General features: G+C 38.5%; 4 protein-coding genes and 1 long non-coding RNA gene across 8 annotated transcripts; 2 read left to right on the plus strand and 3 right to left on the minus strand.

The window, feature by feature from the left end:
• Positions 1 to 151: 151 nt before the first annotated feature.
• LOC117620178 (U-box domain-containing protein 62-like) lies at positions 152 to 3,959 on the minus strand. Of its 3 annotated transcripts, none has more exons than XM_034350313.1 (8): positions 2,995 to 3,959; positions 2,559 to 2,880; positions 2,355 to 2,436; positions 1,630 to 1,687; positions 1,052 to 1,140; positions 876 to 971; positions 722 to 792; positions 152 to 574 (listed from the first exon to the last, which is right to left on the minus strand). In XM_034350313.1, exons 1-8 carry the CDS (start codon positions 3,482 to 3,484, stop codon positions 451 to 453), a joined length of 1,332 nt encoding a protein of 443 aa, XP_034206204.1. In that variant the 5' UTR covers positions 3,485 to 3,959; the 3' UTR covers positions 152 to 450. The 3 variants fall into 3 exon arrangements, with proteins under 3 accessions (XP_034206204.1, XP_034206206.1, XP_034206205.1); XM_034350315.1 differs by having other exon boundaries at positions 2,559 to 2,862; positions 2,995 to 3,932; XM_034350314.1 differs by having other exon boundaries at positions 2,559 to 2,865; positions 2,995 to 3,932.
• Positions 3,960 to 7,208: 3,249 nt separating this feature from the next.
• On the minus strand, positions 7,209 to 11,776 carry LOC117619091 (probable LRR receptor-like serine/threonine-protein kinase IRK). Its single transcript, XM_034348918.1, has 2 exons — positions 9,657 to 11,776; positions 7,209 to 9,034 (listed from the first exon to the last, which is right to left on the minus strand). The coding sequence occupies exons 1-2, from the start codon at positions 11,132 to 11,134 to the stop codon at positions 7,585 to 7,587; spliced, it is 2,928 nt and encodes a 975-aa protein (XP_034204809.1). The 5' UTR covers positions 11,135 to 11,776; the 3' UTR covers positions 7,209 to 7,584.
• A 3,182-nt stretch (positions 11,777 to 14,958) lies between these two features.
• On the plus strand, positions 14,959 to 19,446 carry LOC117619890 (probable methionine--tRNA ligase). Of its 2 annotated transcripts, none has more exons than XM_034349946.1 (12): positions 14,959 to 15,076; positions 15,197 to 15,298; positions 15,394 to 15,564; positions 15,694 to 15,759; positions 15,983 to 16,048; positions 16,203 to 16,337; positions 16,993 to 17,168; positions 17,322 to 17,412; positions 17,553 to 17,621; positions 17,932 to 18,023; positions 18,612 to 18,675; positions 19,101 to 19,446. In XM_034349946.1, exons 1-12 carry the CDS (start codon positions 14,996 to 14,998, stop codon positions 19,203 to 19,205), a joined length of 1,218 nt encoding a protein of 405 aa, XP_034205837.1. In that variant the 5' UTR covers positions 14,959 to 14,995; the 3' UTR covers positions 19,206 to 19,446. The 2 variants fall into 2 exon arrangements, with proteins under 2 accessions (XP_034205837.1, XP_034205838.1); XM_034349947.1 differs by having other exon boundaries at positions 14,965 to 15,076; positions 16,999 to 17,168.
• Positions 19,447 to 20,437: 991 nt separating this feature from the next.
• LOC117618669 (two-component response regulator ARR17) lies at positions 20,438 to 22,551 on the plus strand. Its single transcript, XM_034348342.1, has 6 exons — positions 20,438 to 20,793; positions 21,042 to 21,385; positions 21,664 to 21,743; positions 21,900 to 21,977; positions 22,121 to 22,191; positions 22,281 to 22,551. The coding sequence occupies exons 2-6, from the start codon at positions 21,235 to 21,237 to the stop codon at positions 22,378 to 22,380; spliced, it is 480 nt and encodes a 159-aa protein (XP_034204233.1). The 5' UTR covers positions 20,438 to 20,793; positions 21,042 to 21,234; the 3' UTR covers positions 22,381 to 22,551.
• A 162-nt stretch (positions 22,552 to 22,713) lies between these two features.
• Positions 22,714 to 23,899, minus strand: LOC117618670. Its single transcript, XR_004584486.1, has 2 exons — positions 23,639 to 23,899; positions 22,714 to 23,517 (listed from the first exon to the last, which is right to left on the minus strand). It is a non-coding gene; the product is annotated as an uncharacterized LOC117618670 (long non-coding RNA).
• Between the last annotated feature and the right edge of the window lie 30 nt (positions 23,900 to 23,929).

Below are 23,929 nucleotides of genomic sequence, written 5' to 3' on the forward strand. Positions count from 1 at the left end.
CAATAAAATCGGTTCAAAAAACCATGATAAAACATGAACTTGGAAAAACATGAGGTTGCAGCCCGATTGCCCCATTTTGGGATAGACTTGTACGTTTAAGTTGAGTTATACAAAACATAAAACATCAGATGTCAGAAGACTCAGAACGCACTAGGATCCCACAGACCAAAAATGCTTTATATAAACTTTTGCAAAGACTTAAATACAACGTTGCTCAAAGTGAAGAAAAATGAATACATATTTTTACAATCTAAATTATAGCCTTTCCTCAAAGCAGCTGTGACAAGGCTTCTATATAATTTACAAGGCCTGCATATGACCGTGTTTGCTTGTAATGAAATACAACTTTAAGTAGGGGAAGAAACTTCTTAAACAACAAAGTTAGTTATAGCTTGGCATAATAGGCAACAAACTATTACGGCCTCACGTTTCCTATTTCTGTACGTACGCCTAGAGCCAGTTAGGTCCCATCTTGCTTGACATTGGCTTAGATGAGGGTTCATCGGATACCTTGGCAAGTGACCGGTACTGCAATTTTACACTCTCTGCATTATCCAATGTCTTTACCACATACCTGTTGATGCAATTTGTACAATGAAAACAAATCTAAGACAGCATCTCACTTGACAAAAGAATGTGACGCAAAATGTAAGGTGGAACATTTCTTGATAAATTTTAATATTGTTATACTAAATACGAAGCAAACTAGAAAATGACTAACCATCCATTTAAGCATTGTGTTGTGACAACAGCCTCGCGCCCCACAAAGCGCTGCGGTGTCCTCTTATTCCCCTATGACATTTCACTCCAATTATTAGTTAGAACAAACAATTGAACAAGAATTAGAGCCAAGATTGGGACTTTACTCTGCTAACCTTTATAATAACTCGGTCTGTCACTACAAATGGAAACTGAACACCTCTACCCCTCGGAGTGTCCACGAGAACTGAATCACTGTAACCACCCTTTTCCTACATGAGAAGAAAAAAGGACTCAGTCTCAAGCTTTTGATAATAGTGTCCTAATGATGTCACCATTTCTGAAGACAAACCTGGTCAAACCTTTCTCTTCTTCTTTTGGATGAGCGATAAAATTGTAACTCTTCTTCCCGGCGGAATGCCAGCACAGCAGCTCGAAGAGCTGCACATATAAGACAAAATAAGTAATACTAGAGTGAGTTCTGTAACATACTACACTTTGTCATCTGACAGTTATTCTTTCGTCCTTTCTCTTGAGCTATAAGAGCCCCAAACCACGATCTTCCCACTTAAATGTCAACGTTTTTCTTTCCCTAAGACAGTAAATGCTGGTCCCCAAGTACTCCCATTCCTTGGAGATTTCATTTTGTTCCCAATTCTTTTTCCTTTCTTACTCAAAGTTAATTTCAAAAACATTAATTCCTTTTTCTTTGGAGCCCTCCTCAACATATTTAGACATGCCAAGCCAGACAACAAGTTTTCTAGCACCAATGAGACAGGGCTACTGCTATAGAGAAGTTCAGGATGGAACAAAGAGAACCAAGACACTGGCAAATGATTTGCTGGCAGTCCCCATTACATATAGCTGAGAAGATATTAACTTCGAAATGGTAAGTCGACATAAAGCTTCGATGAAATTTTTTTCACTTACAGAGATTTGGGGCAATTGAATCTTCTGAAATTGACTGAGAACAGGTGTAGCAAACTTTCTGAAAACATAATATGATAAAAATTCAATTTCGATAATCAAAACCAAACAAAAAATTAATTAACCAAAAGCAAGTACAAGGCATATCTTCTTAGCATTGGTTTATAGAATCCTACATGCACACGTAGCACATATATTTGCCAGCGAAAGGGACAAAATAATGTGAAAATATCACTCTATAGCTTCTTTTTTTGTCTTTGTAAAATCATTTAACACTAGTATCTCTCTTCATTGAATTCCACCCCACAGACAACAGTTAGCAAAATGGAGTTTTGCAAACTTGCTTGTACCGTTTAAAATGAAAGCAATTGAAGCAAGGACGGTATCCTGTCTTATCAACAAAACAATAATGCTATTGTAGCTATCTTTATTTTAAAATTGTAGAAACTGAAAATTATGCACATTACTAGTTATATATGTAAAATCATATATACATATGCAGCCAAAATACAACAGAGAACATATGTCAGCAATCTTGCCAAGTTTGCACTCACTAGGAAGAAAGCAATGCCCAATTATGTATCTCCATAAACTTTCAAAGTCTAAATACCATTATGAAGGACTTACAGTTTCTATGCCAGTCCGTTCATTACAAGAATATGTACCCAGTACCTTTTCTCAAAGACTAACAGAAACAATCACATCTATAACAGATAAATGGAGCTCACCATTCTAATAACATGCTGTATTCCACTACCTCCAAAGGAATGCCCGCAAGGCATTATCATTGCATCATCCATCAGAGCTCCCCTGCAATTCGACACAGCTCAAAGACTATGAGTCACCAATTCCATCTTGGTTAAAGCTAAAAAACCAGAGAAGTATAACCAAATACAAAACCAAAAACCAATACTTGAACAAACAAAACTTACGTCACAGGATCAGAGAGAATTGCTCTCAAAGAGTCTCCAGACTCGGACGAATACATAACATCCTTTCTTCCACTAAACCCACATCCATTTTCCACAACTGAATCCTTTTGAGCAGAACCAGACCCCTCAGACCCCTGCAAATACTGAGAATAATAAATGTCACCGTCTGGTTCTGCGACTGTGACCACATTGTGATAGTTTCCAAGCCTTCCTTGCTGAGTATCACTGGGACTAGCCCTTGTGTTGTTGTTCATTATTTGCTGCCCCACACTATGGTCTTTCACCAACACCTCTCTACTTGATCCTACTATCACAGTTCCACCTAATTATAAATAAATAAAATAAATAACATGCCAAAAAGCAGCATTCAACGACAGTTTCCAAAATTAGAAACTATGTCATGACAAGCTCAGAACTTTTCGCAAAAATTGCTTACCAAAAGAAGAATGGTGCTGGTTATGTTGCTTAACTTTCCCATTTCCCATTTTGTCTTCCCCATTGTTCCCATTATTACTAGCAATGCCCTTGTTTCTGTTATCCACTCCGACAAGCCCTCCAACTTCGGCGTCACCTTCATCAACCTCATCATCATCGTCCACGTCATCCTCGTCGTCGTCGTCATCGTCATCCTCGTCCGATCCCTCACCGCTCGGCGTCGTGTCGGCTCCATTCGAGTTCCAGTTTCGGGGTTCGGGTGGCTCCCGGCGGTCCGGATTCTCGTTATACATGCTGGGGCGGAAATCAGCGCTTTGCGGCGCGAAAAACCGGTCGTCAATGAAGCCGCTGAGCTCTCGGGTCTTCGGACCCGAGTCCCCGACCCGGCGCTGAGGCGGAGCTCCGCAATTGAAGCGCAAGTTCTCGTCTTGAAAAACGAGCTGAGAGTTGAGCCCGTTCTGGGTCGGAACCAGACCTAATTTTTCGGACATCTTTGGGCGGAAGTGGGAACCGAAAACCCTAATTTGGGGAATTGGGCATGATTTGGCGATTGCAATTAGGGGAAATTAAGGGTTTGGGAAGGTGAATTAGGGTTTTAGCTCAGTGACTGGGTGGCGAAAAAGACTCTCAGAGTCAGAGGGGTGTATTTGCTTACATGGAATATTGGGGAAGTAAAAAAGTGTAAAGCTTTGAGATTGGGGGGCTCAGTTGGAAATTAGGAAAAATAAAGGACTTAAAAGCATTAAACTTTTAATTTCAATTAAGCCACTGCAAAATGGTAGAACTACAAAATTATCTGAATCTTCACTATTCTTCTTGGATTGGAGCCTCTTCAGTATTTGGACCAGTTGGCGGCCCATCTTCATCTTGGTACATGTCGAATGAGTTGGAGACGATGTTGTATATGGAGAAAAAAACAAAGAAAAGAAAGTATAAGGCTTTGGTGGGAGGAGGATTGAGAGGTGGAGAAGACAATGAGACAGACCGACAGACAGACATATATTACATACCAAACCAATCACATAATTCACATTGAGACTGACTTTGACTTTGACTTTGACATTCACTTGGATGTTGATGTTGAAATGAATGAACTTTTGTTTTTGTGTTTTCACAATTTGATTTCAGCTTGCATTTTACTCATGCTTTGCTCTTTATTATGGTAAATAAAATCAGTAAAGTTATGAATGTGTTCCAAGTTTGAGGTAAGAGGTTTTATGACTAATTATTCTGGTAATCCAAAGGAGTAGTGATACTGTTTGCTTGCTCCCCAAGTTTTCATGACTTGGCCCCAATAAAAGTTAACAAGCTTCCTCAACAAGCAAACAAGCCCCTTTCTCTCCCCTCCCTTTTTCTGTTTCTTAAAGTCATTGGTGAAGTGAAGTTGCTTTTGTTTGGGTTATGCATTTCCAATCTCTTTTTTTGTGTCTCTGATTTTAAGATTGTCCTATTTCTGAACTTCTATTTATCAGTCAACCTGATTGTTTCTTGCTCTTATGATGCCAATTTTGAAAGTTGAAGACTAGCTGAAGGCAATTTTGTGAATGAAAGTTTTCTTCAACTATATGGCCAATGCTTAATCTCAATATATCTTGTTTACCATCTGAATTCCATCAAAACAAGGATCTTCTTTTGAAGGTTGATGACTGGTTCGGGTTGTCTGCGCATCAATCAATCATGGATGTTGTTTTTGGGTTTAGTTTTTCTTAACAAGAAAATCAGTTGTTGGTTCCTTACTGTTATATGGACAATCAAACATTCAGGGTAAGCTTGTTGAGAGTATTTGTCCCACATTGAAATGTTAAGGGTCCTAGTATGAGTTTATAAGGAGTTAGGCTACTCCCCTCATTACTAATTGGTTTAGAGGTGGAACCTCAACTTCCTTCATGGTATCAGAGTAAGGCTTCACGTGTTGGTCCCAACGACCGCACCTGCTTCCACGTCACCCAGTATGTGTTGTCCACGTGTTAGGCTTAATAGTTAGCCACACCAATTAGTTTTGAGATTGAACCTCAACTTCCTTCACAACTTAGGTGTTGGCATATGTTCTGGTTTGGTATTGATTGCTCTCTGTCTTGTATAATTGCATGTATGGAATTTGGGAAATCAACCAGTTAAGGGCCTTTTAATTTCAATCTGTGGCAGAGATGGGTGGAGTGATAATTTGGTTTAAAGGAAATGTAGAGCAGGGGGGAGATGAAAATATTTGAGTCTTTATTCATTCACTGCTGTGCAAAACCAGAGAGAAGATCATTTAACAATTTGGGTAACTAGTCCATTTAACTTACATTCCTTTTCTTTTTTTCTGCTTCCTCTCATAATGTGATGCTGTCTCCGGACCGATTGAACTTGACTTTACCCAATTCTTTCAATTCTATCATGCTATTAATCTGGATAACTAAACCAGTTCTCAATGAATAAAAAAAGAGCCAGGTTGGAGAACACATCTGAAATTTTGACATATAGCTATAACAGAAAGCTGCAAATGCCATCTCATGAGGCCAGACCAAATCAATCATAGCAAAAACTGTTAGTGGGCATGTGTTGTTTTGGGCCTGTTGTTGGTAGGTGCGTGCGGTGCCCCCACCTACCAATGCAACACAAGAGGCTCCAGTTTCAAACTTTCAACTGCCGTGACAAAAAGTTGAAGGGCTCTCAAGTTGTCCCTGAACAAAAGCAAAGCATGGAAGCAAAATACAAAACAAGATTTCTTTATGCGCAACGCTTCTCCTCAATAATGCCTTCTCACTTTATATTTTCTCCAAACAATGGAAGCAAGCAGCAGCTTTTTGCAGCTTTTCGTTTCAGTGCATTGCTGCCCATCTTTTGTAAGTTGATTAATCTTAAACATTTGGGAGTTAGTTTGTGAAAGCAAAGTCTTTAATTTGACTGCCCAAACCAATGCACATTGAGCTACAACCTTGCATCTTGGGCTCAATCGATGTTATCAAAGGCAGTGAGATACTTGACTTTTGATGAGGTTACATGGAATGGAAGAAAACATTATGGGACAGAGCAACAGATAATAATAATATAAACCCAAGCACTTGGGAATATTACCAAAAAAAGAAAAAAGAAAGAGGTGTATTTGTTTTCTTCACCTGCATTAATAATCCATATCCAAAGAAACTCTAATTTATAAAGGAAGCCATGTGCTAGCTGATAATGCAAATGCCAATGTATTTATTTATTTTTCTCTTCTCTTGGGCCCAAAACCATATTTCTTTAAGTCATGGCTGGGTGCATTAGGGACAACTCATTGGCATTGCTTTGCAATCTATGCACATGGCTATGGAAATTTATATGCTTTGACTGCCCTTTAAAGAAATGGGGTGTTCTTTTCCGTGCGTTGTAGTTGTTAGAAGTGCCTTATTTTTTTTAAAATAATTATTATAGAGAACTGCGATAGTACTTTATTTATAGAAGGAAAATCAATTAGTACAAAAATGAGCTATTTTGTCGGAATTAAATGAGTTTCTCTATACATGCGACTTAGTTGCCAGTCTAACTAGGTAACCTTATTTTTATGTTTTTTCAATTGTGCCTTTGGCCAGAGAGATATCAAAGAGGAGATGGGCAATCCAAGCAATTCATTGGAAAGAGAAAAACATTGGAGAGGGTTTAAAGAGAAATAAACAAAGAAGACATTAGAAGAAAGTTGAAATTAGAACCAAAAGATACGGGTGGCATAATATATAACATAAAAAAAGATTGCTTCTATTCCGACAGGGCATCATCATGTGTGTAGTAAAATATTCTTATAGCTTCACCATCTGTTATCTTCAAGATGCTCTATCTCTTTATAATATGAATATAAGCATGCCCTACCATTTTGGGTTTTTCTTCCTTTTGCATTATTATACTCAGCTCTTTAGATGCATATGCCTTAAAGTGGGCACTAAGATTCTCTGGTCTCCTCAGCCTCTCAACTCACTTTTGACTTGCAGGTTGTATTATATTGCCTTTGCATTGCCATCATTGGCAACACATGGGCCAAGAACAACCACCAACCCCTTCCCCATATAGGTCTTTCAAAGTCAATTCTGCCCTTTCATTGTTTCTTTGGTTCTGTATTTCTTTTCTGCAGGAGGGTTCTTGATATGTATGGTTTAGTAACTGCAAGAGCCTCATTAAGGAGATAGCAACCAACAAGTATATATAGATAGTAGAATTATGGTAAGTTGCAGAAGAAAACAGATTAAGAAGTATGCTCAGTGATATGTTTGCAAAACTTTCTAAAGCCTTTAGAAGTCAACAATAGAATCAGCTCTTAGAAAGAAGCATGACCAAGACAGAAACTGGAAGAGTACAAAAGATTAGTAGTGACAATATCTGAGAGGGACCCAAATTTGGAACCCGGCAAAGAAGAATCTGGTGACCTAGCTACTTGTAGCATGGGAGGAGAAACTACAGAAATAAACAGGAAATCCACAATAGAAGGAAAATAAATACAACAATACAGAAAAGAAAAACCTTCCAACAATAAAACCTTTCTTCTCCCTCCGATGAGAGGAAACAACTGGATTCTTCTGTGCCGGATATCCCATTGCAAATCCCTTCATTGAATATCTGTTAAGATTAGTTAAATTCATCACAACTCCTCTTGGCCTTCCGATGGACATCTGATCAGCTCCAATATGTTGACCACCTCCGCCATGTCTGGTCTGTTTGACGGCACTTGTGACGTGCATATCAAGCCTAATTTCATAACAGGAATAGCCTCTTCTGCAGGGAAATTTCCTTGGAGCCTGCCATCAATGCACTCCTCTACTCTGCCTTCTTCTAATGCTCCTCTGACCATGTCACAAAGAACCACAACATCATCTTCCATGTACTCGACAGGCCTCTTCCCAGTGACCACCTCCAGAACCAAAACCCCAAACCCATACACGTCACATTTCTCAGTTATCTTTACTGTTTTGCAAGCGAACTCTGGTGCCATGTAGCCAAGGGCACTCTGGATCTTGCTGCTCAAAACATATCGGTCAAGCATTGGCAACAACCTTGCTAGGCCAAAGTCTCCCACTTTGGGTTCGCCTGAGCTGCCGATCAGGACATTGCTAGATTTTATGTTGTAGTGAATTATGTTCATTTGATGCAAATGACCCAAACTTTTCGCAGTTCCAAGAATTACATTGAACCTGTCGTTCCATGACAGGAAGTTTCCACCTGCTCCATCATGAAGATGCTTATATAAACTACCGCCAGAGACATATTCATATATGATGAGCTGTAATGATGGAGTCCAGTAATAGCCTTCGATTTCCACAAGATTATCGTGCTTCACTTTCCCCAATTTCTTAACTTCCCTTTCAAATTCTTCTTGAGACTTGACAAGACTTGAAACAGTGAGCTTCTTGATTGCAACAGGCCGCCCATCTCGAAGAACTGTCCTATAGACTGCTCCAAACCCTCCACGACCAAGCTCACAGTCCTTGTTGAGTAGAGCATGTGCACCAGTGCTGAAGTCAGGCTCACCTGAAAACATGACAAGCTTGCCGGAGTTGCCATCTGTTGTTGGGGAATGGCTGAAATCATCTCCAGCTGATAACGCGAGGGCTGCTGGTGAATGAGTTGTAGAAGATCGAACACGGAGATTAAGTACAGTGATGGCAATCACACCAATGACAATGACAGCAGCTGCAGCAATGGCAATGAGTGCAGAAATACTAAGGATGATTCTTCTATGACCAAGATTTGAAGATAATGTTCCTGGTGTGGTGGAGTCAGAAGAGGAGTTGGGATTGAGGACAATGGGTTTCGGAAGAACTGTTGGGCAAGACTTATTAACTGCAGAGCCACAAAGAGATGGATTGCCAGAGACAGAGGAAGGGGAGATGGTATTGAAAAAGGCGCCCGCAGGTAGTTCACCCTGGAGGTTGTTGTGGGAAATATTGAAGGAAAGAAGGTTGGGAAGATTGGCTAACTGCTTGGGTAGGCCTCCCGTGAGGTTATTGAAAGACAAGTCCACATTTTGTAAGTTGGTAAGTTTGGCCATTGCTGCAGGTACTGGGCCAGTCAGTCTGTTCTGTGATGCAATTCTGGAGAATTCAACCAAAAGAATATATCAAAAAACAAGAAAAATATGTTAGAATGCAAAAATAGAGTAGAACTTGGATTACAACCCCATAACAAAATTAGTGACAATGAAACCTTTGAGCTAGCAGCTAGTTTTCAAGAAGGAAATAGCAAAAATCCAGACTAATGTGGTATTACACGTTATCATCAAACAAAAGTGGCAGCAAGAGATTTCACGTCTTCATTACTTCCCAGAAAATCAGTATGCAATTCATTAACATGAAACAATCTCAAACAACAGAAGAATATATCTCTCTACTTCAAAATCAAATTGCAGTACTTGAAGTTCTCACTTCCCAGTATGACCAAAATGTCTACAACATGAAAGATAATATTTAAACATACTATGTAAAAGTAGACTTCTTAAGTGCAAACACACATGAATCCATTTCGACAATGAGCCAAAGAAAAGTTTTGTGTGCAAATTAGTTCTCAGTTCTAGGTTAAGGTAAATGCAGAATTTCTCAATAACAAGCATCCTAAATGTATAAATGAAACCTGGATTCGTGCGTGAATCCCAAACTACCCGTTAAAATTAAAAAAAGTACGAGACCAGAAATGAATTGTAGAGCTAAGAGAACTTACAAAGTGGTCAGAGAAGAACAGTTCCCTATTGAAGTTGGAATTTTTCCCGTGAGAAGGTTATTTTCCAATCTCAATTCCTTCAACGAAAAAGCCCCACCAATTTCCAGAGGGATGCTTCCACTGAGCCGATTCTCACTCAAATCCACACTGTCCAGGGCCTTCAACTCTCCAATAGTCACAGGAATAGGACCAACAAGAGAGTTACCGGAGAGGTTCAAACTACGTAAACTGCTTAAGACCCCAATGTCAGATGCAATTTCACCAGAAAATTGATTAAGGGATAAATCCACGACTTGCAGATTTTGAGGCGCATTTCCAATTGAGGAAGATACAGGGCTATTTGCGCTTCCACTTAGTTTTTTCTCTGAAAGTGAAACTTCCTCTAAACCCGCCTTGAATATCCACGCAGGAAGTTCACCCGCCATCGAATTCTTACTAAAATCTAAAGCCACAAGGCTTGTGCAATAAGCCATGGACTTGGGTAAGCTCCCAGTGAACCCATTTGCAGAAAAATTCAACACCTTTAAAGCCTGAAGATTACCTATTGAACTTGGAACTTCGCCCAAAAATCGATTGCCAGAAAGGTCCAAAGTCTCCAGGCTCTTCAACTCTCCAATCCACTCAGGAATCTCTCCGGCAAATGAGTTCTGGTGCAGATTTAGATAGCTACACAGGCTAAATTTCTGCATTGTCTGAGGAAGGTTCCCAGAGAATGAATTCTCGCTGAGATCAATGGACCTCAAAAGCAAGCAACTTCCAATTCCATCTGGAACTTGCCCAGTAAACCGATTCTTCCCCAAATTAACTGCTCGCAAGTTATTCAGTCCTCCAATGGCCTTTGGAATTTCACCTTCCAACAAATTATTAGACAAATCTAGTGATCTAATGCCATTCAAGGACCAAATCCCAACTGGAACCGAACCCGAAAACTGGTTCAACGACAAGTCAATTGCGGCAAGACTCGCACAAGAGCCCAAACTCTCAGGAATTTTCCCGGAAATTTTGTTCTTGGCCAAAGAAATCGTTCTCAAAGACCCACATTGCCGGAAGAAGTCTTCGGGTACAGGACCAGAGAAACTGTTCTCGCTCAAGTCAAGTGCTCGTAGGTTGTCGATATGAGCAATATTAGGGGTTAAGCTTCCGGTGAGATTGTTCTTGGAGAGGGACAGCTTTCGCAGAGACTGTAACTGGAGGAGGCCTCGGCCTATATGACCCGAAAGAGAGAAGTCGTCAAGACTGAGCTCAATGACCCTGTTGGATCTTGGATGGCATTTCACGCCATCCCATTTACATGGGCTATCGTCGTCTTCGCTCCAAGTTGCTAACTTTCCTTTTGGATCTTGAATATCAGCCTTGAACACTATCAGCCCCAAGACGTCGTCGTTCAGAGATGGGTTCAGAGATCTGCCAAGAACAGGAGCTAAAACAAAGACGGTGAATAATACGAGCAGCGGTTTCATGCTTAAAAATGCTCGCATTGTTTGGTGCTCAAAAGACCACACTAGAAAGCCATGAAGAAATTTAACCGACCCAGAAGACCAGACAGCTCAAAATCACTGGATGTGAGCTTGAAATGCTCAGATTTTCAGCACAAAAAAACCAAAAGAAAAAGGCCAACTTTCTCCAACGGCTAGATTTGGTGGTGCGAAAAGAACAAAATGAGCCAAACTGTCAAAGTAGAGACTCTAATGCTCCAGAAAGTGGCGGCATTAGCAAATGAGAAACCAGAGAAACCGAAAATGGGTCGAAATGACAAAAGATTCACAGCTATGTGAAGTGTTTCAAAAAATACCCTAGAAATCTCTTCACAGTGTAAACAGTTGAGCTGCAGAGCTCAAACAGTCAGAGTAAAGTCACAGAAGAAACTCTGAGCTGGTTCGATCTGTGAACTACCAAATGCCAAAATGGCCGGAAATCCGTCGGAACTTGTAGCACAGAGAAGCTCCGGCGACGGAGAAGAATTGGGATTCCGAGAAAGCTCGTAGAAAAAGCTTGAAAATGTAGGGGATTTAGAGGGCTCTCTCCCTCTCTCTCTCTCTCTCCCTCCCTCCCTGAGCGTTGAGCCTGAGAGTCTTTTCTCTCTCTTTTTCTCTGTCTGTCAACTGTGTGTAGTCTTTTAAAGTCTGATGAGCTCTGAAAAGAGAAAATTAAATCAAAGTTTCTATCTTTATTAACGGCAGGGCGGGACCGGCTTGGTAGATGGGGGGGCTATTTATTACATATTGGACACGTGGCGTGATCCCTAGGGTGCAGGGTATCCGATGTGGCACACACCTAGTCGTCGTTATCGATGGTGCTTTTGACGTGGAAGGCACAAGTGGCGGTAATTGGCGATTGAGCGCTTGGAATGTAACTGAAGAACCAACTCAGGAACCGCCCCTGAAGTTGGCTAAATTTACGCTTCTGACATACAGCTGCTAAAGCAATCTAGGAAAGATGAAGGTTCAAATTAGGTAGCATGGCTAATTAACTCTATGTAATGTTCATTCATTCATGTTATACTTTCAGATAACAAAATCATGTTTTATTTCGTGAGGTGAATGCTTACATCAATCGTTCACATGTGTAAAGATGATTAACTGTTAATTATTGCACTTTAACATAACTCTATTCATAAAGTTTTTAGAACTCGAGTGATTGAGTAGATAGTTTGATACTTAATTATAAAAAGTTCAAGTGTCTCTCCCTCCCTCCTTTGACTAATAAGATTCATTCATATTAATTAATGCGGTTGAATTATGAAAATAACTATATAATTAGTACCAAAAAGTTAAATGTATCTTAAATTTCTTGAACTATTTTGTTCTTTTGGCATTGTTTTTGACTGGGAAAGGAGTTGACATAATTATGGACTACCCCATACATCTATATTAATTATGTTTCTTCTTGCCTTATTAATAGAAAAAACGACAGGCTCATTCATGGTAAATGGGGTTACTGTAATCATCTGGTGAAGTGCAGAGGGTGAATTTGGAAAGTTGATATCACAAACAGAAGGGCTAGCTGTGCTGAGGAAGTTAATTGGGTGTGGATAGTGGAAAACATTGAACAGAGAGAGTGAAGGGGCAAAAGCAAAGCAATAAAGGCAATTAAGTAGGCTGGTGGAGGAGGTGGGTGGTGTAATAAAGAAAAGGTGAGAGAGAGAGAGAGAGAGAGAGGTGTTGTGGTGGAGATTGCAGGGCTGTGTGTGTGTGACAAGGACTCAAACTTTCTTTGCTTTTGATCTTTCTTAAATTCTAGTTCTGTGTTTAAGCCCCTACCCTACTTCTCAGTCTCTTTATTTTTGGGTCACATACATTATAAATGCACCCCTGCATAATTTATTTTTAACCCAACTCTTGCATCCTGCAGACTTTCACACTTTCCTGCTGCTGCAGGCTGCTGAACCCCAACAGAGATTGCTTTCCCTTCAAGATGTGAAGGTTTCATAATTTAATATATATTATGCTTGCATTGCATGTTAAGCCATGTCACGGGGGGAGGGAAATATGCCTACCAACTACCAATTGACAACACAAATTTTAATAAGAAGAAAAACATCCATGTCACTGATTTTAATTTCCCTTTAATTTTATCTCAAATTTTAATAAATATTAATGGGGGGTGTGAAAGCAAGTCATATCCAACCATAATATGTACTTCTAAAGCAATTTGGTTTTGGCGTCTTTAGATGCAATTAAGCCATTGATTATGGGCTAATTAAATTTAAGCTGCTGGGTTGTTCTCTTCTGTGTCCCTCAAGCTTCCATTGGACCTTTGCTTGCACTTGCACACGCACACAGAGCCAGCCAGTCTAATCAACATTTCAGAGTTTAGGGTTTTAGAGACTTGGAGGAGCACTTTGTGTTGTCTTTTTGCATTGAGGCATATAGCCAACTTCTTTGCTCAGAATTTGGAACTTACTGTAGCACCAAAAGAATAAGTCCATTCTGCACTACAAATTTTGGGCTGTCAAGCATGTTGCTTGCTGCAGCTACTGCCGTCTCTCTCTCTATATTCACCTTCAAACAGCAATCACAAACACGGTATTGTTTCCTCTCTTCCTCAACATACCCAATTTTGTGATACATAATTAATAAAACTAATCCCAATACTTAGAGGTAAATACATGTATGTAATGACATTTAATGACCCTTTTTCTCAGTGATTATGGCTTAAAAAAGAGTAAAGGTGAATAATGAACATGTGGCCAAGACTAAATGACAAGCACTATTGCCAAAAACCCTAAAGCTTGTTAGGTGCCGTTAGGGCAATTTTTTTAAGTGGTGGTTGTGAATTCCAAAAAGGAAAGAGAGGGTATGGAGAATTTCTCACTGTGCCAGCTGCATGTCAATTCTCTTTATCTGACTTTTTCTCACTGGGCAGTAAAACGGCATGGTCCAACTGATGCATCTTTTGCAATTTTACCCTTGCGTTTTTAACTTGCTTTTTTTCTGTGGTGTGCTTTTGTTTTGTGTTTATTGGTCAATCAGAATTGCCGGGTTGGCAGGAATTTCTGGGCAATATACCGGCAGCCTGGGAAAGAGAAGAGGAAAAAACTAAAAGGAAGAAGACAATGCATGAGTGGGACCAGTTTTTTTGAATATTTCAATGGAGGGACTCTCCATAGTCCATAATGGATTCTTTCTTCTTGTTACCCTTTGAATTTTCTCCACATGAATACTAGATAGAAAGAAAGGCAAAATAATGAAAAGCTAAAAAAGAAAAATACGAACAATGATGAGTTATTATAGTCATGATTATTTTTCAAATAAATGCCATAGATTATAAAACATTTTACTTGTATCGCATCATATTGTTAATGATGGGTAAATGTGAATTTCATTACAAAAAAATAGAGAAAATTTTGCATGCAATGTCATGCATGTTCATCCCAAACTAATGAAACGAGATGATAATTGCATATGTAGGTTATGCCAATTGACTAATGCAGTGTGCCTGTCTCATTGCACTCGAATTCGAGTAGTTAGAATATAGCTTCGTCAACTAACATAAACAGAGATGAGATGATAGTTGAGATCCTCATTTTTCAATTCAACAGTCCACATAAGAGGTTCATATATGACACCCTTGTTATAAAATTGCCCAAACCTAATTACAGCACCAAGACTGATAGTTCAAGAACTTGAAGCCCAACTTCAGGATGGTTCAGAAATGACCCATTTACCCGATTTGTTATGTTTTTGCTTAATGGGTTTTTTGTGCTTTTTGATGGGCCATGTTTGTTTGAGTCAGAGCCCAAAGGAGGCCCAAAACATCTAAAAACCAAAAACCCTATATCGTAATTGAATTGCCCTCTGAACTGAGAGAAGTCTGAGCTCTGATTTTGAAGGAAAGAAATGGCAGCTAATGGAAGCACCAGCCTAGGCAGAAAGCAATTGATAGCATCAGCTCTATGCAAACACTTCTATTTAGATCCTGTAAGCAATCTAACCCATCTCTCTTAAATTTGCAACTAAAGCTTCAAGCTTTCTCCTTGGTTTCCTTTTTTCTTTTTTTGTGGGATTTTGATTGCTTAATCTTAAACTTGGATTCTGCAGAAAACGTTTCCGGAAAACATTGCTGAAGATGAAATCACGAGTTTCTATACAACCATCTTGAAGTCAGCCAAAAACGACGCCCCAGTGGAAGTGCAAGATGGGGTAAAGTTTTACTGCCTGAACATTTTAGTTATAATGGATTTCTGGCAACTTTTATATCAATAATAAGTAAAGACTTCATCTTTTTGGGGTTGTAGGTGCTTCAATGGATAAGATATGCAGACGGTTTTCCTACAGATCCCCAGGCATGCTTTGAAGTTCTCAAAGGGTTAAATGATACCTTGGCTGACGTGTCTGTGCTTTTGGGAAATGGTTTCACACCCTCTGAAGCTGATGTTATTGTGTTCGCTGTGGTGCATTCTTCTGTGGTATGGATTGTTGTTGTTCACTTTCAATTGTTGAATTAGCTCTATATATATGTGCATGCATGCATGTTGTGTGTGATGGATCAGTATTGTTTTGCATTTTCAAAGATTTGTGAGTGGTTTATTTTGCAGATTGGCCTTTCGAATTCAGATAGGCAAAAGTTGCCGCATCTATTGAGATGGGTGGATCACATCCAAGTATGCATATCCTTTATGTTAATCTTTAATTAAGTTTATTAGAATCTGTTAGCAACACTTATCGAAAGTGTGCCAGTGATTTTCTTTGAAATAAAGTACGATGTGGTTACAAACTCTGCTGTCATTAGATGCAGAAATAATGAGCTACTTGTGTTATCATTTCCCCATGTACCTTTCATAAGTCTTATAGTCAACTAGTGCTCACAACTTTTTTCTCCCCCAGAACAAGGTGGATTTCGGGGACTTACTTAAGAAGATAGTGATAGAGAAGGTTCCATTTGACTTTCTAGTAAGTAAAATTTACTAATTATTCGGAATTTCCTGTTTCATTCTTTACATCTCTGAGCCCTGATATTGCTCATGTTTTCTTGAGAGTCCCAAAGTTGACCTATATTACTCTTGAGAAATAATTGTCCTGTATCCTTTGATTATCACGTATACAGAAGTTATATGCATTGCGGGGAGCAAAAAGTGCAGGTAAGGTGGAAATAGATTCAAATGCAAAGAAGACTGTTCAAAGTGCAAAAAGCGCAGACAAGCCAGAGGCAGACCTGAACACAAAGAAAAGTGATGCTGAGGTTTATCCTCTTAAAATTTCAGTTATTCTTTCTGTTGTGTACAATCAAATAATCTTTCTGTCATATGACCTGTTTCTATAATGAATAATATCTTACTTATAATTTTTGCAGCTGTACCTACATGCGTATATTCGTATAGTTATATATGCATGCATCAAACCTATAGATGATAAAAGGTCCTCAATTTGTTCAAGAATGTAAAAGCTGTTGTTAAATTCTTTTAAGACTTCCATTTTGTTAGAATATCTTGATGATTTGGATTTCCTACAAAAAACAATTCTAGTAAACAGCACGCGTAAAAAGATTAACAGTACCAAACAGTGAAATAGACTCATGCAATGAATTCCAAGATTAAACTACCATAAGATGCTTTCAATCTGAAACCACCTCAATTCTTGTACTATTCTTGCAATTTCCCATATTGCTATATGAGATATCTACGTAAAGTACTTGAGCTGCATACTTATACTTTCAATAACAGTATTTCCCTTGATCAGTTAGCTTACCGACATTATATCTTTCCATCCTCGTTATGTGAGTTTATGGTTGGGTTTGTGTGGTAGAATTACTACATCCAAACAATGCTTCTATTTCCAGATTTCCTTCCTGGACATTTCTTGCCCAATTACAGTGTATTATTTTCTGAAATTGTTAGATAAAGGTTACAGGAGATAAGAAAACAGATAAGAAACCCGATAAGGAAGCTACTCAAGAGAAGAAAAAATCTCCAGAAACAGAGGCAGTTGAGAAAGACAAAGAAATTAGTGTCAGTTTGTTGAATATACAGGTTGGCCTCATTCGCAAAGCTTGGAAGCATCCGTCTGCTGATAGGTATGCACGAGACATTTTTTTCTCTTCTCTTCTAAAGCCAATTGACAGTACTTGCAACGTAGCTATCTTTGCCTCAAGATTTGGACTCTGAATATTATTGTACATCTATAAGATGCAATTCAGTCATAACCCTTGTTTCAAAACATGATACAGTTTACTGGTTGAGGAGATTGATGTTGGAGATGCTAAATTGCGACAAGTGGTCAGTGGCCTGGCAAAATATTGCAGTCCTGAGGAGTTGACGGTATGATTACTGCTTGATCTTTTGGAAGTAGATAGTTTTTTCCCTTGGTTTTTTTTGCATGGGTTTATATTGATTTTCATCTTTGTTAGATGAATATTCACACTTTCTGATATATTTTGGTGTTTGCATGCACTATGCAGAACCATAAGGTTGTGCTGATTACAAATGTGAAACCTGGAAAGTTACGCGATGTGGCGTCAGAAGGACTGGTATGTGTTTCTTGTCATTTGCATCATAGTACTCTCACTTCCGGTAATCAAAATCGTGCCTTTATTTTCATATTTTGTGTTCAAATCTTCAACTCGTGAATAAAAAGTGTTTTCAAGTTTTTGCTCCATCCCTTCAAATGAAACATTTATAATCTCAATGTCTATTCTCTATAGTACAAGATTCCAAATCTGTATCATATATGGTCACAGCTTATGAAGAGTCTTTTTTAGTGAAAGCTGAATTTTTCTAGAAGAAGCTTCTGCTAAACAAATATGAAGGTATGGGTTTCATTTTTGTGCATGTGTTCAGGTGCTATGTGCTTCTAATGAAGATCACACCCTTGTAGAGCCTTTGCTCCCTCCAGAAGGAGCCAAACCTGGGGAACGTGTGTCATTTTCAGGGTAAGTTAGCTGAAACTACTTGGAGCTTGAACAAATATTTTCATTGGTAACTTATAATGCAAACGTATTTGCAAAAGTGAGGGCTTTTTATTTTATTAAATGTTATATTGCAAATGTGCTGGTAGAGTATTTTTGCACTTATGGGAAGCTTTCTAGCTGGTTTTGAATTTATTCAATCCTCAATTATAAAGGTCAAAGTAACCTAATTTTCCCCTTACATAGTCTGTTAAAACTGAAAATCACAGCATTTCTTTTTTGAAGTTCTAGCCCACCGTTAGGGTTGAAAAAAATATCTGAACCATCATGGTGCCCCCTGTTTTTGAATTTGATTGAACTAACAACCAGGGTTGTATTTGTGGAAGAAAATAACAAATTTGATGGAAAAACTGGAAGTTGCCTACTCCTACATTTTATCAACAAATAGATGTGACTTTTTTAGAGTGACCTCATTTGCCCCCATGTACTGTCTATATTCATTTGTTCAACACTAACTGCTGTTTATGATTATCATCATTATTATTATTATTTCTCCCAAAATAATTGACTCTTTGGACTAGTTGTTTCTCACATACACTTCTTTTTATCCAGGGTTGATGGAAAGCCAGAAGATGTCCTCAACCCAAAAAAGAAACAGTTGGAGAAGATCACACCGGTATGTTCTTTTTTCTTTTGGTTATGGGTTTCTGGATAGTGTTCAGTAGGGGACAACCATAGTTGTGCTGCAGAATTTATACAGATTATTCACACCTCCTATGGAACTTGTAGTCCACAAAATTACTGCTTAGCCAACCATTAAAAAGTTCACTTGAAAATTCTGAGGTTTCTGGGGGTGATTTAGTCTGATGATTTGCAAGATGCTAAAGGTTTTTGGATCATCATCTATATAGTAGTCAATTGATTCCTGAATGGTGGCCAATATTACCACTTGAGTGACAAAAATACAAGGATCTAGTAGGACATGAGTTATTACGGTTAGGGGGAATTAGTCATACTGTCATCCACTCTGCATTTATTCCTAAAAAATTTATGATGCTCAAAGTTGGGCATGTGAATCTCATGGGTGTTTCATTGTTGCAGCATCTTTTCACTGATGATAAGGGTGTGGCTACGTTCAAGGGTATTCCTTTTATGACCTCAGCCGGGCCTTGTACATCATCCATTACCAAGGCAAGCATCAAATGATGATCTTTGGCCCATCCAACAAAAATTGTAACTCACACTTTTTAAGGATTTTCTCAGCAATCCATTAGTGGCCCTCATTTGATGAGAAAATATTTTATGGAAATGCAGGTTCATTTTCCTTTTTGAAAAAAGAAAAAAATGTTGTAGTGTGGCTAGTGTCATCTCAAACAGGGTTCATGTCGCCTTACACTCCTATCAAATGCTTTTACATGCTGTTGCAATCAATTGAAAATTTTCACAATGCCATGTGACCGTGTGACCGTCGGAACTAAAAAAAAATTAGAACTTTCGTGGATAAGAGTAGTAGTACTAAGCAAACTGAGTCATTGCTCGCGTTTCTCCATAAAGCCAGCAGCTAACTCATAATCTCGTAAGGTAAGGAGAGTTATAGGACAAGTGAGGCTCTTAAAACATCAGAACAAGTTACAAACGGAAAAAAGAAAAAAAAAGAAAAAAAAAAGAATGAAGTCTGGTTTTGGAAGCTGCTACAGAATCGGACAGATGATGCTCATGTTGCAGTGTGCTGTGGTGCCCTAGAGATATATCGGTCTTGTCTGTAATCTGCTCTTGAAAATGTACCTTGTCAGAAAATTTTTTTGTTGCTTTGTCATTGACAGAGGAACAAAACAAGCAGGCCTGGAACGCATCAAACCCTTTTGATCTTATCCATTAACTAAAACAAACTTGTTTCCTACACGAGTAATGTTTCATTTCATATATGCCGCACAAACACCAAGTTTTTAAACCACATATTATTTATGGGAGCAAATCTTATCTCTATAAAAGATGTGGTTAATTTATTTTGCAAAAAAAAAGGTTAAAAAGTCTCACTGTGTGACCCGTGGTGCAATTATCTGTCGTTTTGAGCAATTGAGAGTAAATAGCAAAGTGAGTCAGACAGACAGACCAGAACACAGAACAAAGATGCTGTCGTTTTATATGGTTTGTTCGTTACCATTACGTATGTATGGATCATTCTGCACAGTTTGCTCCTAGAGATTCTGTATAATTTCCAAGAGTCAGATCAAAATCGGATCTTTTGGACATTGGTGGCGCCAAATTTGATCCACCAGATAATTCGTATAGTAACTTTATCCCCCTTCCTTTGACCAGTGAACTCCAAGTAACCATCAATTTTGGTGTCTTTCATTTTTCATTTTTTCTAGTTGGAATTTTTTTTATGGTGGAAGATTTACCTACTTATAATAATCTCATGAGGCCATATACAGCAACCCAAAATTGAATTGATGGTTAAAAAGAAGCACTAGTTGAAGTTTCATAGAACAACAACCGTTTTAAATAACATTTTATGCTGTTAGCACCGTACCAGTCTGTTTAGTGTTGGGGGAGAGAGAGGGAGAGAGAGAGTATGTATTCCAAAAGGGTATAATGAGCTCCTGGTTATTATGGTATCAGCAGCCAGCAGCAGTGAAAATCTGGTAGAAATGAATCAAATGACATATGCAGCTGTATTCATGCAGACTTCTGATACGTACTGATTTCTACACACACAAACACACAGAGAGAGAGAGAGAGATGATGTGGTGGGACTTGGAAGAAGGGAAACTGGGGACTGAATCAAATCGAGGTAGAAACCCAAAAAGGATCACGAAATATCTGTGACTGGATACTGATTCTGATTCTCTCTCTCTCTCTCTCTCTCTCTCTCAATATCTTCTAAAATTCCTCGCCCACCAACAACAACAACCTATCCTTTTCTTTAATACAATGCATTTACTGTAACTTTATATAAATACAACCCAACCCACCACATTACACATTATATTATACGTTCATACATTTCTTATGAGTTTGTTTTGTTTTATGTATGCGCAGCGCAGGTTAATTGCTATTGTCAGAGAAGTCGTTTCGTTTTCGGTGTTGTGTAATTAATAGCGTGTCTTTTATTGCAACTGCGTTTATTAGTGCGTTTTCGTTCTTCCTTTTTGCTGTCACATAGCTTTTAATGTTTAGACTCTGCCCTGCCTATTGAGTGGTGGGTGAGGCGTTATTGTTGGGTTTAAGACCTATGGAGGCTTCTTCGGCTTCATCTTCATCTTCATCTTCATCTTCAAAGGGTTTCATGGAAAATGTGGAGCAACCCCATGTTTTGGCTGTTGACGACAGCATCATTGATCGCAAACTAATCGAAAAGCTACTCAAAAATCTGTCTTGCAAAGGTAACAAACACTCTGCATGCTGCAAATCCCTCTGTTTTCAATCTGTTTTCTCTGTATTCTCATGCTAATCTTCATTGGACACTGGTTAATGATTGTATGGGATTTTGGATAATAGAAGGATTAAGAAGACTTTTTAATGGAGAACTAAGTTAATATAAACATTTTTCAAAGGGCATAATGTATATATAAAAACCAGAGTTTAGTTATATAAATGCATGTCCTATTTTTCCTTGGTATTATGTAGTTTAACAAATGACAGTGTTCTTCAATGGGTGCAGTGACTACTGCAGAAAATGGGCTAAGGGCGTTGGAGTTTTTGGGCTTGGGAGATCATCAAAACAGTAGCTTGGAGGGCAATGTGAGTAACTAAAACTTTATGCTCAGAGAAATTTGATCTGTACCTTAAACAATCAATAGAATAATAAAATTAATCCCCTTGTATAAACTTGCTGTTTGTTGGTAGTTATTTAATTTTAAAGATTTTTACTAAGAAGAGTTCTGTAATTATTTGCAGATCTCAAAGGTAAATCTGGTAATTACAGATTATTGTATGCCAGGGATGACAGGCTATGAACTACTCAAGAAAATCAAGGTATTGTGGCAAACTCTTTGAACAATTAAACTCAGATTTACATTCTTTATTTATAGTATCAAATAAGGTTAAAGATATGTTCATGATTTCTTAACCCCTTTGACCGTATATGCACATTGCATGTATTGCCCTTTTGCATACAGGAATCATCACTCATGAAGGAGGTTCCAGTGGTGATTATGTCATCTGAATACGTACCGAATCGTATTAACAAGTAAATGAATATAGTTTATGATGTGTGCTTTCTTTTGTTCTTTTCCTTTATTTTTGGCACTTTTAAGGTTTTTTGTTTCTGCTCAACAGGTGCTTAGAGGAGGGAGCTCAGATGTTCATGCTAAAGCCTCTCAGACAGTCGGACATAAAGAAATTGAGATGTCATTTGATGAAATTGGAAAGAACCTGAGAAAAAAAAGTTTATAATATCCCTCATGACATAGAACTTAGAACTCTCCTTCAACTGCTAATTTTGTAACCTTTGGTTTTGTTTTGCTCAGAACTTGTTATCTCCACCTTTGCATTATTGTATGAGGCACGGAGATACTTCGAAGTAACACTCATTTTGTTTGAGAATCAATTTGCCTTAGAAAATGGAAAGAAATATTTTCCATTGCTTTTCCTCTGATGCTTTGCTTTGCTCATTGTTTTAACATGGTATTGAACATGTTAACGCAATTTCATACAATGAATATTATTACCAGAATCATCGACAGCCTCAAACACAAAGGAAAAATCGACATACGAAAATTGGAGTCTAAATTCAATCATTGTTGTTCAATAATTTACAAAGAAAAAGCTAAAGAATCATGAGGATGTACAATCAAAATTCCTAACTGCAGCAATTCTAAATTGACGGAATTTGGACTCTTGTAGCACTTGACATATGCCAAATCCCAAATTTTCTACATTTCTAAACATGTTCTTCTCCCCAAGGACCCCAACCTTGATCTTCCGCAGGATAATAACCAGGAAAACATCGCGCATGATTCACTTCCTCATTGGATACAAGACCTTGAAAGTAAATCTCAGGTACGTGCAATCACCCGTATCAGGTAAACTGGATGTTTTTTTGCAACCTTGATCTTCCTTGACATGTATATTTACACAAGAACCAAACAAAGTGGTGATTGATTGATGAGGCGTATCTGATCCCATATTTACCGCCCAAATTCGTGTTTTTGCACGTAGGATCCGACACCAAATATAAAAAGAAAAATGCAGCAAAACTTCAAACTTCTCCACCAGCAAAATAAATATTGCAAAGTCAATCCCAATATCATGAAAACTCGTGGAAATGTCTGCGGTGGTGGTGATGGTGGTGGTGGCGGTGTCTGCACTCATCCAATCCAAAGCACCGCATGACAGGGAAGCAAGTCACAAACATGCATCTCCCTATCCCTCTAAATATTGAGGACACTGCAAAGCAATGGCATGCCCTTTTCGGATTGCGCAGGCGTTTCTTCTTTTTTCCATTGCTGTTAGAATGATCATGGCCCTCACAAGGACAACGTTGATGCTTTCCCATCACCTAAGCAACAATCACCTAACCAAAAAATAAAAAATAAAAAAATAAGACCAAGAATTCGTGAATATTAATCCAAAACATGACAACCCAATTGCATCAAAAAGAAAAAGAAGATCAAAGTTCAGCGCTTTTTGCATACCTTGAAAACTTGTTGGTGATGGGTGAAGCCCTTGTTTTCTCTCTTGGGTTGACAAGAGAGAATAGAGAGAGAGAGAGAGAGAGAGAGAGAGATTCAATCACAACATGTGATGTGTGGCACTGGCGTTAGATTTAGAAAGGTAATGGGGTAAAAAGAACGAGTCTTGAAATGGAACCTTAAAAATGATGGAGTTTAAATATTTGATGGATGTGATTAATTGTTGTAAGCCAGAAGAATATTCGTTTTGATAATAGTGATGAGGGTTTTTCTGAACTAGGAAGCAAAGATGGG

This window comes from Prunus dulcis, chromosome 2 (genome assembly GCF_902201215.1).
Source record: "Prunus dulcis chromosome 2, ALMONDv2, whole genome shotgun sequence".
Classification (NCBI taxonomy): domain Eukaryota; kingdom Viridiplantae; phylum Streptophyta; class Magnoliopsida; order Rosales; family Rosaceae; genus Prunus; species Prunus dulcis.

What these genes read in the sequence shown, in the direction of transcription:
- LOC117620178 (XM_034350313.1), bottom strand. Translation starts at nt 3,484, where the DNA reads ATGTCCGAAAAATTAGGTCTGGTTCCGACCCAGAACGGGCTCAACTCT. An exon ending in GAAGAGAAAGGTTTGACCAG is followed by an intron (nt 972 to 1,051) that starts GTTTGTCTTCAG and finishes CTTCTCATGTAG; the next exon opens with GAAAAGGGTGGTTACAGTGA. An exon ending in ACACAATGCTTAAATGGATG is followed by an intron (nt 575 to 721) that starts GTTAGTCATTTT and finishes TTGCATCAACAG; the next exon opens with GTATGTGGTAAAGACATTGG.
- LOC117618669 (XM_034348342.1), top strand. Translation starts at nt 21,235, where the DNA reads ATGGAGGCTTCTTCGGCTTCATCTTCATCTTCATCTTCATCTTCAAAG. An exon ending in CAAAAATCTGTCTTGCAAAG is followed by an intron (nt 21,386 to 21,663) that starts GTAACAAACACT and finishes CAATGGGTGCAG; the next exon opens with TGACTACTGCAGAAAATGGG. An exon ending in ACAGTAGCTTGGAGGGCAAT is followed by an intron (nt 21,744 to 21,899) that starts GTGAGTAACTAA and finishes AATTATTTGCAG; the next exon opens with ATCTCAAAGGTAAATCTGGT.
- LOC117619890 (XM_034349946.1), top strand. Translation starts at nt 14,996, where the DNA reads ATGGCAGCTAATGGAAGCACCAGCCTAGGCAGAAAGCAATTGATAGCA. An exon ending in CAAAGAAAAGTGATGCTGAG is followed by an intron (nt 16,338 to 16,992) that starts GTTTATCCTCTT and finishes TGAAATTGTTAG; the next exon opens with ATAAAGGTTACAGGAGATAA. An exon ending in AAGCATCCGTCTGCTGATAG is followed by an intron (nt 17,169 to 17,321) that starts GTATGCACGAGA and finishes AACATGATACAG; the next exon opens with TTTACTGGTTGAGGAGATTG.
- LOC117619091 (XM_034348918.1), bottom strand. Translation starts at nt 11,134, where the DNA reads ATGCGAGCATTTTTAAGCATGAAACCGCTGCTCGTATTATTCACCGTC. An exon ending in TGTTCTTCTCTGACCACTTT is followed by an intron (nt 9,035 to 9,656) that starts GTAAGTTCTCTT and finishes TGAATTCTCCAG; the next exon opens with AATTGCATCACAGAACAGAC.